We start from the raw sequence: 17963 nt of genomic DNA, 5'->3' as shown, positions 1-17963 counted from the left end.
AAGGCAAACCTTTATTCAGTATCTTTTAAAAGAGATCATGATTAATAAAAATCCATTCTATTCACTTCTGTGATTATAGCAGCCAGTATGCTGCAAATTCATTAGAGTCATTTTCAAAGCCATTATAGTTTAGAAACTAAATCTCTATGTGGCTGGATTTTTAGGTGTTCTAGGAAAACAAACTTAATCGTTTTAACTTACACTCCTGTGTCCCAGCTGTGTATATTAAATGAGTATCTGGGAATATATGAAATTTAGTGCTGGTCACAGCTATTAGACATCAATGAAAATATTCTAGCTCAAAGGCTCTTTTGAATGAAATACATAATGATTTTCAAAGTCAAATCAGTCCTTCATTATGTTATTTTTTTTATGGTAAGCCACAGTGTGGTATAAGGGAAGCCTAAATGATAACCAGATTCTGTCTGTAAATGTATTTATCTTTTCTGTTTTGATACAGTCTCCGTTATGAGTGTTTTCCAAGAAACTTTAGTCTCAAATGATGTTGACTCAATTCCTTTAAAGTAATTTTATTTTTACCAAAGCTTTTAACTGAAGAGAAAGAAAGGAGAAAAAAACCCCCATCACTTCTTTAATCTTCCCATCATATGACTCTCTTACAAACATAAAGTCATAGTGATACTTTCTGCACTACCGTGGGCTTATACAGCACAGTCTAAATATAAGTAGCTGCAGCTGGAGTTATGGATTGTGTTGGATGGAGACCTATCCATGCACTGCCCATGTGTTCCAGACATTTGCACAGATACTTTCTCTAGTGTCATTTACATATTCTTAGTTTTATCCCTCACATTTGTTGTATAGGCAACATGGCCTGAACTTTACGTCAGTAATAGATTTTTCATTATGTATTTGCTGGTTAAAGTTAAGAAGATTTGTGTAAATGCCCTCTATCTAAAAATATACTTTCTCAAGGTCTCTTGACTAACTTAAGCAAACAGCCTAATGTCTTAATAAGAGAAGGGTCTAATCTTTGGCCAGAAAAGCCTCAGAGACTGATTCTTTATCAGAGATGGATTCCTTATTGAAGGTCAGTTTAAAAACAGAGCCAAATAAAGAAATGTAAGGCAGCTGCTTGCAAGATTGCCAGGCACTGTGACCTGCCTCCCACTGAACTGCTGGGAAAGCTCAAGATGTAGGGATCACCCCTGCCCAGAATGAGGTCATTGCAATGAGCACATACCTATTTCAGGTGCCTTTTTTCTTCTTGGCACCTTTCAGATGTGAAGCAATAGTGGATGAGATGGCCTTCCACAGAAAAAATGTCCCCAGGCTCAAGCATGACCCAATGGGGACCTCGTGTCCCCCAGACTGTCTGTTTATAGTTGGGTGATATTTTTCAGTTCATGCTTGAGCAGACAAACCATTTGGAGCACTCTCACCAGTGAGCAAGAGTAGGTCCTTTCACCAGCAATATTGTTGTCTGAAGTGGAGGGTGTTTGGCTCTTGGGAATTGACTCAAATAAATCAAGTGTTGAAGACGACTGCTCTGAGGATCCAACCCTGTGTTTTCCCTGGGACGTCATTAGAGACAGTCAGCATCAAAGCTTCTCTGCAAACACGTGTCGGTGAAGACTGTAGATGTGGAAAGGGAAATTCCTCCTGTTGCCCACACATACAAGTGTAGTGTCCTTCAGAGTGAAGCTTCCATCTATCTTTACATGAAAGGCAGGAATTCACAGGTTTTTTTTGGCATTGTCTGGAAAAACAGTTTCAGAAGTCTTCTACCTGGTGTTTCTGAGCCTGTATAATTGGCTTTCTCAATATTCCCCAGACCATGTATTGCTGTGATGTGTATTCCAATACATACCATACCATGGAGAACTGAATTTCTGTGTAAAACAGTGTGTGAAGCAATTCCTTAAACAAAAAACATTTTAATTTGCCCTGTAGCCAACATTACGTACATTACATTACACTTAGAAATCTTGTTTTCAGTCTATCCACGGCTCACTAATACCTTTTCATACCTTTGTGTCCCTTTAAGCTCAGTTTAGAAAAATTAGAGTAAGAGAGGAAATATTGATGTTCCTTTTTTTATCACATAAAGAAAGCAAGAGAAACAGAATCAGTGGTTCCTATTGATCTGATCTTGCAGAATTCCATTCTTTTGCATTCCTGTTTGGCAGTCACCAGGCTTGCTATTCAGGAATAATATTTTGCTGAAAAAAATCAATGTTACATTCCTTTTCTGATGTTCAGGTAATGTCGAGGAGAGTCCAGGGCAATCCGTTGGAGACAGAGAGAGATTTAGGGGTCCTGTGGTCTAGGGAAACAGAACATGTCCAAGCAGTGGCTCATTATGTACTGTGAAGGGAGTGTGGGTGAGATAAAGCCTGCAGAGAAAGGTTTAATGGTTTTTGTTTTTTTTTAGTAGAACATCAGATATAACTGGGGGGAAGAAAGCACACACACACACAAACACAAAAAAATGTTTGTGTTCAGCCTTTTGTTAAACCTGAAATAGAAGTGTTCCGTTTGTAAATCTGGAGAAGATTCTCTACATGCCAGCACAGTGATTAGGGAGTCAGATATATTCCCCCACAGACAGTGATATGGAAAGGAAAGTATCTTAGATTTACCTTTCTATGGGAGTTATACATCCAGTCTTAGGTTACAAGAGAACCTGTCCTCCACTTCGAATTGCCACATGATCTCTCAGTGATCTAAGTACCCACTTCAGTCAGTCCTTTCTCTCACAGCAGTTAACAGGGACCTAATGGTGCTCCCTCCATCCAGTTTCAGCCTGCGCTCCTTATACACACCTAGTTTATAGACACAGTGGGTTCAAGGCTCTTTGCAAGTCAGCATTTAATTGTGTGTCCAAAGCAAGTGCAACCAGCTTCCTTGTGAAAGCCTGAGACAGAACTGACCAGAATACCCTGTAGCTCCCTGACAGGAGGGAAAACATTGGGAGCTTTAACTGAAATCTCTGCTGCCAGTCCATTCAAAGGGAAACTTTAAACTGTGCTTTCTACATCACAAGGAAATGTTCTGCTAGGGAAATACCAATTCATGCTTTATGCACTGCACACTCCCAGTAACATGTCCTGAGAACACCTATTAGATCAAGCACTGTGGGCAAAGGGATTTTTAAACTCTGTTAGCGTTGAAGAGGCCAACTTACATATCTCTGTGAGCTGTGGGTGGCTTTGCCTATGCTCAAGACAAGAAAATTAGGTACTTAGGAGGATGGTGGTAACTGAATGAAGGTTTTGAGATGGTACATTACAAGGGTAAATAGTGTTGGATGGAGCTCCAAGATACAAACAATAAGAGGCAGAGTTGTGAATTGGACTCAAACATCCTAAATCTCTCCTTTAAATCCTAACCCTAGTGTGCTCCAGGCCCTAAATAAAAAAAAAATAAATTAATAAATGTACTTCACCATCTAAAGGATTTGGTGCTAGAAATGAGAAGTACTTTAGTTACAGTATACCCTGAAACACTGAGTTCGTATCTGAAAGCCTTGCTTACTGTGAAAAGCAGCTTTAACAATAGTGTTGACAGATGTAAAGCTCACTGGACCAAGTCCTAGGCTAACGTACTTTTTTAGTGGATTGCATTCATTGTCAGAGTATTTCAACTTGATTAAGAAATCATGAAGGAACAGTAATGCTTTTCAACTCATCCTTTCTCTCATCCCTTTTCATATTTTCTGATTGTAGTGATAATTTTTCAGTCTGAGAAGTTCTGCTGTGTTTGTCATGGCTGTGATGTAGAGGTCTTGGCCTAAAATCAAAAGGACAAGTCTAGAGCTCAAGTGCTTCTTGCAATTAGGAGGCTTAGAGTATAGATCTTTCTGCAGTGTGATCTGTGAATGCCATATACCCTGAGCATGGGAGGGTAGAGATGAATGCTCCTTATAAAAAGCTACAAGGATTTCCCTGCTGGCATTGAACATTTTTTACCTAATTACCAAGGAAAAAAGTCAGGGTCACCTGAGCACTTTATTGAGAGAACCATAAATACATAATAATTCCTTTGGTTATCACTTAAAACATTTACTTTTTGCACTGTCAAAGCACATGGTTTTCTCAAGGTATTTCCCATTTTCAGATAGTCGACTTGGCAAAATTCAAGTCAGTTCACATTCAGAGCTTGCACTTCAAAAGACAGATGCAGAGAAGAGGACAAAACAGGAATAGAAAACTGATGCAGCTCTTAAAGTCTCCAAGTCAACATTATCATATCACTTTTTAAAGTAAAAAACACCAGAACATAAACAGCAAAATGCCTCTCTTTAACTACTATTCCTTGTTCCTGTTTTATCTTCCTTTTTAGGGAGGAGGAAATACTAAATTCTTTTAATTCCTCTTCTTACTTGCTTTGTGTACTTTGTTTATAAAGCAGACAGGCTGGAAATCATCACTGTTCTTGCTTGGGAAAAATATCATTAGCTTCATGAGGAAAACATGTTTGCTAAGAAAGGACTTGAAAAATCCATGCAGATGTTAACTACAAATACTGAAAAAAAAACCAAACAACCCCTCTGTAATTATAATTAGGTGCATTTTGAAACATTTTCCAAAATTTAAGTTTCTGATATTCTGTTCTTAATGGAGTTGGATTTCACATTCAGTTGTCTTGGTTCAATTAATTCTGCTGGATTTCTGAGATATTCAGAATGGTAATTCACAAGACTTTGCTAGATTAGGAGTCATGCTTTTTGGGTCTCATGTGAATAATTTTGTTCCATGGCTCACAAATGCAGCACTTTGAACTGTTTGGGAGCAGGAAGGCAGATAGGGTCTAATTGATGTGCATATAAAATGGAATTGAATCAAAACCTTTCATAGATTAAAAGGATTTTTTTAATATTCCCCATGCACACAAAAGATACTAAAATAGTGTTAGAAACTTGTAATAATTTCTTGAAACAGTTTCACAGCTTTCTCTGAGGTTAGCATCCTGAGTGCAGAGGGAGACACTGCATCTGCTGTAGAGTCAGGATGAAATTTATTTGTCCATATAAACAGTAAGTGCTTCAAGTCTTTGTGGAAAGGACTCTACTGGGATTTTCAAAATTTCTTTAGCAGTTAGTAAAGGTACTCTGTAGTTATGACAATCTTCAGTCACTCATTAAAGGATGCGACATTATTCTCAAAGAAATGTTATACGCAGAAATGGGAATGAGAAAAATTGTGCAATTTAGGGTATGCTTCCATTCTTAAGAAACAATAATATTAATTATAGTAACAACATGGATAGCACAATTAAGAACTTAACAGCAATTTAGACTGGTGGCTGTACTTTATCCACGTATCAAACTGTTCTCTGATGCCCTGACAACATGACCAGTACCTCAGCTTTTCATATCATTCCTGATCTCCTATGATGTCTGTGCATTGCATTTTTCCACCGGGAGTGCCCAGACTTCTTTTCTGTAGTTTTTTTATGGCCCCTTCCAGATCTGTGTGTGAATGAACATCTCACAGTCTTTTAATGTGTTATTTGTGACAGTCTTTGGGATCATTGGGGAACTATTATTCCATATCTGCAGGTAGAACTTATTAGGTTCCTTAAGAAAATACTATGGTGATATGAAACACAGTTTCTTTGCTTTAAAAATTAGCTGCAGCACAAGGACATGTTACTCCATGAGTTCATCCCATTAATCCTATATTCTCTGTTTAATGACTTTGTTTGTCTTTTGATTAGACAATGTTTTTATGTATGTCTTAGGCACTGCTTGATGGCTAATTGTAGTCATTGTTCCCCATCCAACAGCAGTAGAGAACTGAAATTTCTTGGTAGAATGCCTCTCCTTATGACAGGTCTCTAAGCTTATTTTGCACACACACAAGTTTAAGTTCAATCCAGTCAATTTGGGTGTTGGACTGAACTGGCCTGAACCTCTGGATCTTTAGAAGTTCATCTATCACTGAATAATGCAGCTGGACAGAGGGAGACAGTTGAATAGAGCACAATATGCCAACTGTTCCTTCATATTTATTCCTGCCATATTAAGAAAGTTGATAGAGTGGAGCTAATCCATCTGCCCACAATTTATTCCCTAGCAAAATGATATAGCTTCCCTATTTCATGAGCTCACTCTTTGACTAATTTTTTTAGAAGTCCTTCCTTAGCATCATTTTAATCACTTTTCATTCATTTATAGTTATGTGTAAAATAATAGAAAAAGATAGCCTAAAGAAACATGAAAGGATTTAATGAGAAACTCAGGTCAGATTAAATAAAACCAGATCCAATAAAGTTCAGTCAGTGAGCCTACAAAGACCTGCAGAAAAGTGCTCTAAATTTGCTTTTTCACATGAAGCTTTATTCTGCCATGTCTAAAGTGCAGTCAAAAGGAGTGAGACAGCCCTGGCAGCACCATGAGATGAGACAGGGCTGCAGTGTCTGGAGGAGGTGGCTGGCTGACCTGCCAGGTTGGTGGGCAATGCTGGCCAAGAGACTGCAGGGTCAGAGCTGACGGGTGGAGGGGTCTCTCACCTTCTTTACCAAGAACTCTCAGTGGGGTTTATCTCATCCATTAGTTCTCTACCATGTATGGGTTCTGCATGTTAAAAAGGTGCAGGATTTTGGCTACATATTGGTTGTATGGAACACTAAAATGAATTCCTGTGACCTTAGTTATGTTTCTTGTTATTTAGTTTAAAGCATTCTGATACATTGATCCTTTATTAGAGTGGTAGGGGTTGCCTTTAGTGATTTGGGCTGGGTGCAATTTCAGAAATGAGTACTGAACCAGAAATTGCCTGGTTTTCAGCACTGAGTCCACCACGCCCATTGATTGTTAGGGGTTTTCATATAAGTGCAAGAAGGACTTTTACTGAGTAGCTGACTGTAGAGCCTGTATATAGGCATTGTGGGCAGGAATTTCCAAAGCACTCAATTCATTAATGTAAGGCTATTTCCACCAAAAATTATGTTTTTAGCCAAAGCTGTGAATGAACAGAGTTGGATTATTTCATAAAAATACTGAAAAGCCTTTCTTTCTATTTAAAAATGCCTTCTTGAGCTGATAGGTAACATCAGGTGTAGATGTTAAAATTAACTTTATTTTTGTTATGGTGCTTTGTCACTAGTGGAGCACCAACTGTTAAAATGAACACAGGTGACATTTTTTCCACAAATGGTATGACTTCTCCCAAGAAAGTCAAGGGCTTCTTACCTTCTTTCTTTTTGCTGCAGTTTCAGAGTAATCGTTTTTCATTAAGGTGGAGATGGTGACAAAGGTACAACAGCGATTAAAAATCCATTAATAGTTAAGTTAGATTCCTTAATCTGAAGCATTACTCATCTACAATGGTCTTCACTGACGAAATTCATCCCATAACATCAGCTGCATGAGTGTGGGTCAGCTTTAGAATACTTTGTTTACCTCTCTCTCTGTCTCTATGTGTGTAATTTTGAAACTGGCTATGATTTTCTTTTTTACTAATTGTATATGCCTGAGTAAAACTATGTATGTATATGTATATGCATAAGTACATAATTGAGAGGAAATATAGTTTTTGGTTATTCAATGGTGAACTAAACAAACAAAATTCTTATTAAATTAGGCACCCAGACTATAAATAAATGAAATACCATGAATTAATAGCTCCAAATAATTTGGAGGTAATACTTGAGAAAACTCAGTAGTGTAACAGGCTTGAAAATCTGTTTCATGTCATAAACACTAAAAAATTATGAAGAATCAGGTTTACTATAGTGTGATCTTAAAGAGACAAGGAAATTGTCAGTTCACATAGTGAAATCGACATAGAGATGGACTCCAGAAATGTTCACTCTCTAAGCATCAACTGATGTTGTTTAGAAGCTATGTAGATGTACATAAGAGAGATTTATTCCTCTTTTAGTAGCTAGTGTCCAGAAAATCTTCCATAAAGATAAAAGAAAGTTTACTAGCAAAAGCCACGCCGATCTTACAGTCAATCCTAAACATGCACTAAAGTACATAATGCAAGGGAACTTTTCTTTTGATTCTAATCCAGAAATTACAGGGGCCTTTTTATGTCTCCCTTCTAAGAATGAAGGTTTGCAGGAAGAACAGACACAGAGCAACAACTATCATTTAAGTTTACATGTCTGGCTCTCATCTTTGCCATGAGTATTTTTTGTAAACATACTTAAGATCACAAAATGTTTCAACTTTGGGCAAGGAAAGAAGGATGTCATGCCACCAGAGCACCTGAAGAAAACAATAAAAAATCTACATTCATTTAGAAAAACCCTCATTTGTGGAGCTGCACTAAATCTGTAGCTGCCACAGATTCATTTTGCATATTATATGTCAATGATGGTCTCCTACAACAGTAAAAATGAAACAGTGCTGTCATTTTCACAGATTGTATTTATTTCAGGACTGTGGTTCCAAAATTCGCCCAGAGGAGTCCTGTGGCTTGCAGCCTCTCTCTCATGAATACCTCTCAACAATTTCACAGACAGTGTTTAAGACCTGTGAAGCTGGAGACACGAAAGGTTTGTACATTGTCCCCCTTTTTTCTCGAAAATTAACTCGTGCACTTTTCAAATTAAAACTAGAAACAATGTTAACTCTTTGCTATGAACATGCACTAACCTATGCTCAATAAATTGAACTAATCATTCCAAATTTATAGCAGCCAAATGATATACCAGTCCTGGCAATGAAGAATGGCAGATGGCAAATTCCCTGCTAAAGCACTAATATTTCTTAAATAAGTTAAATTTTCAGAGAAGCCAAGCAATTTCATTTCCCCTAAGAAGATAACTCAAAAATTCTGCAGAAGTAGGTGTCGTACATTGTCCTTGAGCTATGTACAGAGGCTGAGGTGGAGCAGCAGAGATAAAGATATAACCTTACTTCTTGTGATATTATGGTAAAATTTAGAAGGCTGCTTTACAGTTCAGTACATCCAGGATTTCATGACTCATTTCTAATCCTTTGATGTAGAGCAGAGACAGTAATTCAGGGTCAGACCAAACACAGATGTGACTTCCTCCTCTCCTAGTCACCATGGCACTGTTCTTAAGAGGAAGCTCAACACCTTACCAAATATACACTTAATTTATAATATTTCTCTCTCTCTCTCTCTCTCTCTCTCTCTCTGTCCCTCTTATAATCAATAATTGCAAATTGGAATTTACAACAGAGGAAGTGTCTTTTCTTCGTGTTTACATCACAGAATGAAATTATGATTTATCTATCCAAAAAATCCTTTTTCTTTCAGAAGTTCTCCTTTGATTCACATCTGGTTTGAACCAGGCTATTGTATCAAAATTAGCTCTTTGTTCAATATTGTTGCATTACCAATAATACAGAAGTCAGCAAACATCAACTGTGTGTTTGGCTTCTCGGAGGGAAAGACAGGAAGAGAACTAAAAGAGACCATGAGAACCCAACTTGTGCTAAATTCCTGCAGGTGAATCAGGTTACTGCAGTCTGTAGAAATGTGGTTTGTAGCAATAGCAAAATCTGGTGTGTAAGATATCACATATTCACTTCTAATTTTCTGTTGCTGTGACTCATATGTTTTAATAATATCCCATTTTCTATTCTTCCTACAACTGTATCCAGTTTAAAATAAATCTCTGTGATCTCTCACTGCATTCAACAGCTGTCTGTATTTGGGTCCAGAAGAGACATAAATTGATGTCAAATTAAATGAATGTGTCCCTTGGTTACAAGGAGTAAATCTCAGTTTGGACATAAGTCCATAGGCCTAAGGCTACTTATTCTATAAAAAGGTCATGCCCTTTTAAACATAGTTTTTACTTTTGTTTTTTTCAAAAATACAGCTAGAACAAAAAGAAAAATACTTCCATAGCCTATTCACTGAGAAAATATTTTTAAAGATCTTAGGGTATCAAATAAACACCAAATACAAAAGTAAAGCAGTCATAAATAAAAAAATTAGCATCAGTGTAGGTTAAATATTTAGATTTTGAATTACCAAGCTAGAATAGTATTTTCTCTTTACAGTGATGATTGTTTGGCACTGTAGAAAAACCTTGATTTTAAATTTGAAAGCAAAATATGTTTAATTGAGGCTATGACAATGTAAAAGGATAAATAAAAATAAAAGGGGCTGAAAGAAAAAAAGCAAAACTATCAAATTAAGTGTACAGCCTTTGTTGGTTCAAACTGTCAATTTTAGGTGAATATTTTTAAATTGAAAGTAAGCAATCCCAACTAATTAATTTGAAAGTATATTTCTTTTCATGCCATTTTATGAGAACAGATTTAGGGAGTACTGGCAATGTTTAATCTTGTATCTTAAGGAGAAGATTTATGTACACAACTGATAACTACTCTAATGAGCCAAAATCCAGCTTTCACTCTCCCTGTGGAAACCTCCTGCTTACAGGTTTTCATAAAAGTTTGATTTTGCCAATTTTTAATTTGTGAAGAAACTAACAGTGTGTCTCTCTTACTCTCTTTCACTTGATTGTTGGTATACTTGCCCTTGCCTGATAGAGCCAATGTTAATGCTTTTGCCTGAAGCACCACAAAATGTTGCCTGATTGAAATGGTGCTGAAAGCTGCATTATGTGCTGCTAACTTATATAAATGAGGAAAGAGCAACTTAAAATTGCTATAGAAAATAAGCCTAATTTCCAAACTAATACTGTTTGAAATTTTTCACTGTTCTTTTTTATGAGATTCATTTTGTCTTTTAACACAGTCCTATTTTTGAAGGTTAAGAATACATTGACCAACTGGTGGGAAATTGCAACAGGAAAAGTTCATAACAGTTGGATTTAAAATGCATGAATTTTCATGCATCATTAAAAAATCTATGTAAATACAAAACCAGGGATTATTCTGTTAGCATTAAATGCTAGTGCTTCCTAAAAATATGAATTTATCTCCATATATCCGTGTTCTCAAATCTTTTTACATTTGCCACTAACCTTTAGCCTATGCCAAACATTGATCTATGTTTTTCGTTAATATACCTAGGGAGGTATTGAACATAAACCAAGCTATTTAAAAGAAGCTTTTCAAAAGCTACTTATCACTTTCAGTTGCCAAAGTTTAAACTTTTATTGTTCAGATATTTTGGCTCCTCAATATTCAATATTTTATATAGTTCTACTTTTCTAGTTTATTACCTTAAACCAAATCAGTTCGTAAAAGTATGGGATGTTTAAAAGAAAATTCCATAAGTTGAGGAATTTCATATGTTTTAGACATCGCCAGAACTTTTATATATTTGGGTTGAAAGGAAAATTACAACATCAGGAAAAAAATACTGAGTTTTCATATAATTTTAAAATATCGGTCACTATCTGAAACATCTCTCAGATTATTTATTAAGACCTCTTACAGTAGTGGTGGGTTCTGAGTCCAGACTTCAAACCAAACATTCTGTCCCTGCTCTATTAGTCAAAAGATACAAAGCAGTAAAAAGTGTTGGCATGGCACCTATTGTTGGGTTATTGGAGACCTGGCACTTTTTGATTTCCTCATGAGACTGCTGTGAAGCTGGGAATGACCGTTCAGTCGTAGATTGCAAAGTGGCAGCCAACAACAAGATCCTCAAGTGGCAATAGAAATCTTGGCGGGTCAGAGTATTCCTGGCCCCAGTGGTGGCCAGGAGACCACAGCCTGGAGCAAGGGACCTCAAAGCCAAGGGAGGGTCAGCATGAGTATGGGACTCACAACAGCCAGCACTGGGAGGATACAGTAAGAGAAAATGCCTGAATTCAGCCTCTGGTGTCCCAGCAGAGGAGGGTATTCACTTGGAAGAGAGCTCCCTGCCCCAGAACCTGATTATTCACTTTGTAACTTCAGATAAATATTCAATTTAACCCTTTGATAAAAATTCTACATAGGATCTCTCTTAGGGACCAAAGTTCAGATCTCTCTTTTTACACAAAAATTACCAGGTTATAAGCATGCTATTTTCCTGTCACAATGAATTTTGAACTTTAAAGTAGTCCTTAATTGATGTGGAATATTTCCTCTAACAGCTGCCTGACTGGGATGCAGAAAATGCAAGTTTGAAACTCCTCTGAGCAAGAAACATGGGGTATCTCTATATTCCTGCTTGCACCCTCCCACCATGGTCCCAAGCGTCCCTCCTTCCTCTGTCCATGCTGTGAACTGGGCTGCTTGCCCAGAACAGCCTCCACAAAGCACCCATGCCCATGGGAACAAGGGAAGCTGGGTTATCTCACTGAACCACAGCATGCTCAAAGCCAGTGTCCAGGGTTTTGGTTAGGTTCAGTAGTCTGCTATAATTTTCTCCAAATCATCTACAAGTGCATCTGAGGGTGGTGTATGTTCTGCACAGGGCAGAATTAGGGGCAGCTGTGCAGGGTACCCAGAAACTGTATTGCATGGTTGTGGCACTGTGAGATGTATTTGTTCCTTAGATGCACCTGTGCAGGCTCTCATACAAAAAATTCTTGATGATTTTATTTAGAAGGACTTCTTTATCTGCTAAGATTACTCACCCTGCTACTTACCAAAACATAGTCACTTGGACTTTTGCCTAAGTGGAAGCACAGGATGCCTCCCTGGAAATTCTCTTGCTCCTGAGGCAGCAGCTGACTCTCCCAAGGCCATGGGGATCCTCCAGGGTTTCTTTGCTGAGCCTTCCCTTCAGTCCCTGGCCAGGTGAAATGTCAAAAGGCAGCCTTGGGTTTCTTTTCTGTGGCTTCCTGTGCAGCAGCAATCCATCAGACACAGCTGGCTGCTGAGCTGCTGCCTGGTAGTGGTGGTGGGGACAGACTCCAAGGCCAGTCTGATCTCCAAGTATTTGATTTTGGGGCTGTTTTCTGGGCTGTGGTGAGAAACCCATCTGTGGTAGAAAGGCTAGATAGCACTGACACAAGGACCTTAGGCCTCTGCACTCTTCTTTGTGCCTTTAATATGAACAAAAGAAGGTTTTGCTGGCAGTTACATAGGCACTGGGAGATACTGTCAGCATTGTGTACTTGTAAGATCTAGAAAAATAGTTTCTTTTGTTCATTTGACTACAAAGGCAACTTAAAAGTTTTCTGTCTTCCTTCAGAAATTAAATCCTGCAAGCTTCCAGTAGGATTTTGCAAAGGAATAGCTTTAGAAAACCAAAATAACAAAATCATTTAACCTTAGGTAAGGGATTACTAAAACCCACTGATCATTTTGTGCTCCTAATCTTCAAAATCATTTTTGTAAATAAGATCAGGCTCTAATAAATCGCATATGTAATTCATTTCACTTTACTGTCATCTTCTGAAATGTATTTGTGTATTCTGGGACAGTCCTCTGAATTCTCACAGATCTAAAAAAAATTAGTGTTTTGGAAGGAAAGTCCTAATCTTGCTTCATTTTTACATCAATTGCTCTCAACCGTACACCCAACCTTTAGATGTTTCATTATAGATGAGAATTAATCTGCAGACATGTCTGAATGTGAATTTCTTCTTTTTGCATTCAACCTCCTCACCCATTTTCTCTTTCTCGTATCCCTTCTGTTGAAAAAGGACAAGCTGCTACAAGAAAGACAACATGGAGTGAGAAAGGAACCCACAAATGGCTGTCAAATATGAGCATTTGCAGCTCTTTCAGGGAATGGAAAAAACTCCCACCCTAACTAAATGAAAAGGGCATAACACAGTGACAGGAAATAGTCTCTTCAAAGGGTTGGAGGGCATTTAATTTAGGGGAAACTCCCTCATGAAGTTTTTTACTCATACATGAGTAAAATACTCAAAAATATCTTGCTTCCTGTGTAATAAAACCACTCAGAAGAATACAGAGGAGGTGATGACATTCCTTGCTGTTTTCCAGGGCAATGGATTGTCCCTTGCCTCAGCTGCTCTGACAACAGGACCTGTGACTGGAGAGCAATAACCTGGCAGCCCCAGGGCTGCCGACACTCTGTGCTGGCCAAGCCCGAGCTCCAGCGCTGCGTGGAAGGCAGAAGGGTATGTACCAGGCTTTACATTTCCATTCATTCTTATTTACCTGGGTATTTAGTGTCCTGAAGCTTTCAAAACATTTTCAAGATTGATGTGTGACAAAAATCCCTTTTTAACTAGAGAAGTATTTTGGTGAAAAGTTCACAGGGATGAAAACCAACCTTAGTCCATAACTTGGCCTCATATGCAGACACAGTTGTCTGCTGCTGTTTCACAGAGGATCTTAGGTCACACCACAGGAGTTTCAAGACCTATGGTGGGTGTGATTACCAGTCAGACCTGCAGTGAGTACACAAGGACAGCAAAAGGAGAATGTATTTGCATTGTTATCACAGTTTTGTCTCACATGCAAGTTGGTTTTCTTCTGCTGCATACCTAATGCATGGCATTGCTTGTGCACACTAATCTTACCAAGTCTTCTTGCACATTCTTTTCTTTTAGTGAAGCTTCTAAAGTGATTGCTTGGAAACACAAGGTCTCCTTAATAAGCATGCTATGACTGTTATACTGTTGAGAGAGAGCTCTGATCTGAGGCTCAGGTACCTTACTGAGGATACAAGTATCCAGAAAGTAAGTAATTAATTGTTATAAAGCTCTTTAAAGTGTATTGCCTAGGTGAGAAAATAGTTACTAAAAGTGGCATTTTGATAAAATCCAAGAGCGTTTCCGTATAGACAAATTCAAAAATAATAGTCTTTCAATTAACATTTTCTCCTTAATTTCTAATAAATTTCTTTCCCTGCACATGGTACTTTATTGTCATTTTGCTTTATTTCTGCCTGTGGTTTTCTCTGTTACTACAGAGCTGTGGGTTACTCCTAGAATATTTTTCAAAAAAAAATATTGCATTTTATGACAGAAGAGAAGCTCAATTTACTCCTCATGTCCAACACAAGCTCTTCTGGATGGACCACAAAAAAAAAATTTCAAGAATTTATTTGCTTTGCTTTGGTCTTTAATTTCCATGGACATCAGGCTGCTTTGACAAGCAACCACCCTTTGGTCAGGCAATCAAAGGACAGCAGAGGAACAATATGCCACTATGGAAGTGGATTGCCAGGGTATTGCTGAGAGGATTTGCTGACATTTCCACATCCCAAATCTGACCACTTACATTCATGAGTGTCAAAAATGGGACAGCATTTGTAAAGGGTTTATTAAAATCAAGTAAATGAAATGAGTAGCTGTGAAGCTTAATTTCTTAATTCAAATTTCATTATGTTCTAACTCTCTGAGGTCACTGATCTGTTCTAGTGTCAGATGACAGCCAGATCCTAAGTGAGCTACATTAACACCTTGAGAAAAATCTCTGCAACTAATAGCACTAGTTCCCTATTCTGCATCTTTTACAGAAGTCTCCTGACACTGTCTGATAACCTTTGCTGCTCTGTAGAAATCTGCTGAATTACCTCTGTTACCTTTGCACAAATGTACATTGAATTGGTTTATTCTTTTAAAGTCATCACTCTAAAGCATGTTCCCCTTTTGGTATATTTCTCCTATCTCTTTCTCTCAGATGTTATTTTTGTCATAACTTTGTAGTGATTCTAGTTTTGTCTGAAATTTTGAAATAGCATTTTTGCTTCTTTTACCAAATTAATAAATGTAGAGCCTGGATCAACTCCTTTGTGTCAATACAACTCAAGAACTAAGAGAGGCTTTCTTCCTACCAAAGTCAGATGAATAAAAAATGGTTCCCTTCTGGGCAGAATCTTCCTGATTCTGCCTTTGATAAGTCAAAATTTGGAATTACTTTGCACTGCCCAACCGATGTAATAGAAAAAGATTTTTTTCATTTGGTCAATGAAAAAGACTCTTGTCTGTGTTATATAGGTTTGAGCAACCTGGAAGATAGAATTCTTGGGAACAAATACATGTTAATTTTAAAAGAACTTTTCATAACCATCTATAAATATTTATATATTCTCAATTGTGATTTTAGTTTTGATTTATTATATACCTTGTCTCTAAGTACTACTGAGATCACTGACATCTCAAACTGAAGATATCATAGTTTCCATAATAAAATAAGCAGAAGGTTTCAATGCTGGAAACAAAAGCAGATGTCAAAAAAAAGCATGAGTGCCAAATAAAAGGGCAAAAATCATTAACCCAAGTGAGGACATTGAGGTGATCTGGAATGCTGTTTGATTTATATTGTTTGTTGAAGTTAGCTAAGAACAACAGAACTCATTTATGTGTCCACTCAAAATGGGCTCAACTAACCCTCTTTATTCAGGGATTTTGAAAATTCAGCTTGTGTAGCTTTGGTCTCTGGAGTTAAAAATCCCTTACACAGGACATCTTTGCCTTTTGCATGGACAGAGGAATCGAGTGCGCCCTCAGCAAGTTTGCTGACAGCACCAAGCTGTGTGGTACAGTTGACTTGCTGAAGAGAAGGGATGCCATCCAGAGGGACCTTGACAGGCTTGAAAGGTGGACCTCTGTGAACCTCATGAAGTTCAACAAGGCCAAGTGCAAGGTCCTGCACCTGCGTCGGGACAATCCCAATCACAAAAACAGGCTGGGCAAAGAATGGACTGAATGCAGCTCTGGGGTGTTTGTGGGCAAAAAACTCAACATGACATGGTAGTGTGCACTCCCAACACAGAAAGCCAACCATGCCCTGGGCTACATCAGAAGCAGTGTGAGCAGCAGGCTGAAGGAAGTAGTTTTCTCCCTCTGCTCTGCTGAGATCCAGCCTGGACACCCCTGTGTCCAGCTCGGGGGTCATCAGCAAAAGAAAAATGCTGACTGAGAATGAGTCCAGAGGAGGGCCCATGAGTGGATCACTAGGCTGGAGCACCTCTCCTATGAAGACAGGCTCTGAGAGTTGGGGCTCTTTAGTCAGGAGTAGAGAAGGCTCTGGAGAGACTTTAGAACAGCCTTCCAGTATCTGAAAGGAATCTAGCAGAGAGACAGAGAGGGACCTTTTTACAAGGGCATGTAGTGATAGGACAAGGGGGAATGGCCTTGAGCTGAGAGAGGGTTTAGATATCGGGAAGAAATTCTTTAAGGATTGTGAGGCTCTGGCAGAGGTTGCCCAGAGAAGCTGTGAACTTGCCATCCTCAGTTCCAGGCAGGATGGGGTTCTGAGCAATCTGGACTACTAGAAGGTTCCCTGCACAAATCAGGGTGTTGGAACTAGATGATCTTAAAAGCCCCTTCCAATCAAAACCATTCCATGATTCTATGATCATGCTAAGACATAAACAGCATTAAGTCTGTGATTACGTCTTTTAATTTAAATAGGAGGTGTTAATCTCTATATCATTGTCAGATTTCAACTTTGTTATCTGGAGGCTGTTTCCATGTGCTTTTCTATTAGTTTTAGAAGGGAGAAAAAAAAGATGAAAAAAAGCCTACTTATATTTCTATTTTTAATGAATGTGAAGGGAAACATGCAACAATTAACCAGTGCTATGCTGGGTTCCTGACTTGTGTTCACTTCATCAAGTGATGAATTAAGATGTAAAGTAGATGCTCTTTTTGACTGAAATGCAGCATATGGAAGATCAAGTGCAACCTTTCTATTTTTCTTGTGTTTCATAGAACAATGGCAGCAGATCTCTCTTGATCAGTAATTTCTTGTATTCATTTGTCAATGTTTCTGAAATATATTTATGGTCATCCAAACAGAGCACTTCTTTCCTACCTGCATCATAATTAAGCCTTCAAAAATGCTTTCTAATTTCATTTCTAACTACAGGCCACTTTTATTTCTTATATTAAAATTGATTTGTTTTCCAAAGCTCATCTGAGCTTTCTAATCTTTCTCTGTAACCGAAATCCATTTCCCTGGCTATGAGTTCCAATTGATTTCACATCATCATTAACTGCTATTTTAGTTTGTGTGCATATAAAACTGTTTCAACTAAGTTATTTCTGTGTGTTTTGGTTTAACCTGGCAGGCAGCAGAACACCACTCAGCCGTTCACTCACTTGCCCACAGGGATAAGGCAGACAATCAGAAAATAGATAAACTTGTGGATTCAGAAAAGGACAGTTTTAGTAGAATGGAAGATGAAGGGAAAATAGTAGTAATAATAATAATAATAATAATAATAATAATAATA

The 17963-nt window shown here is 38.0% G+C and overlaps 1 protein-coding gene across 4 annotated transcripts in view; it reads left to right on the top strand.

The window, feature by feature from the left end:
• The window catches only part of CPED1 (cadherin like and PC-esterase domain containing 1), a 141399-nt gene that overhangs the window by 110007 nt on the left and 13429 nt on the right, over nt 1-17963 (top strand). For 3 of the 4 annotated variants that reach the window (XM_038153053.1, XM_038153052.1, XM_038153054.1), the window contains exons 17-18: nt 8355-8472; nt 13757-13893. In XM_038153053.1, the coding sequence (XP_038008981.1) occupies nt 8355-8472; nt 13757-13893 (255 nt within the window). Of the gene's footprint in view, nt 1-8354; nt 8473-13756; nt 13894-14328; nt 14458-16212; nt 16332-17963 lie in introns of those variants that run through there. The other variant, XR_005258830.1, reaches the window with a different exon arrangement.

This window comes from Motacilla alba, chromosome 1A (assembly GCF_015832195.1).
Source record: "Motacilla alba alba isolate MOTALB_02 chromosome 1A, Motacilla_alba_V1.0_pri, whole genome shotgun sequence".
NCBI classification, from domain to species: Eukaryota; Metazoa; Chordata; class Aves; order Passeriformes; family Motacillidae; genus Motacilla; species Motacilla alba.
Note: the sequence above shows the minus strand (reverse complement) of the source record. Positions and strands in the feature narration are given on the sequence as shown.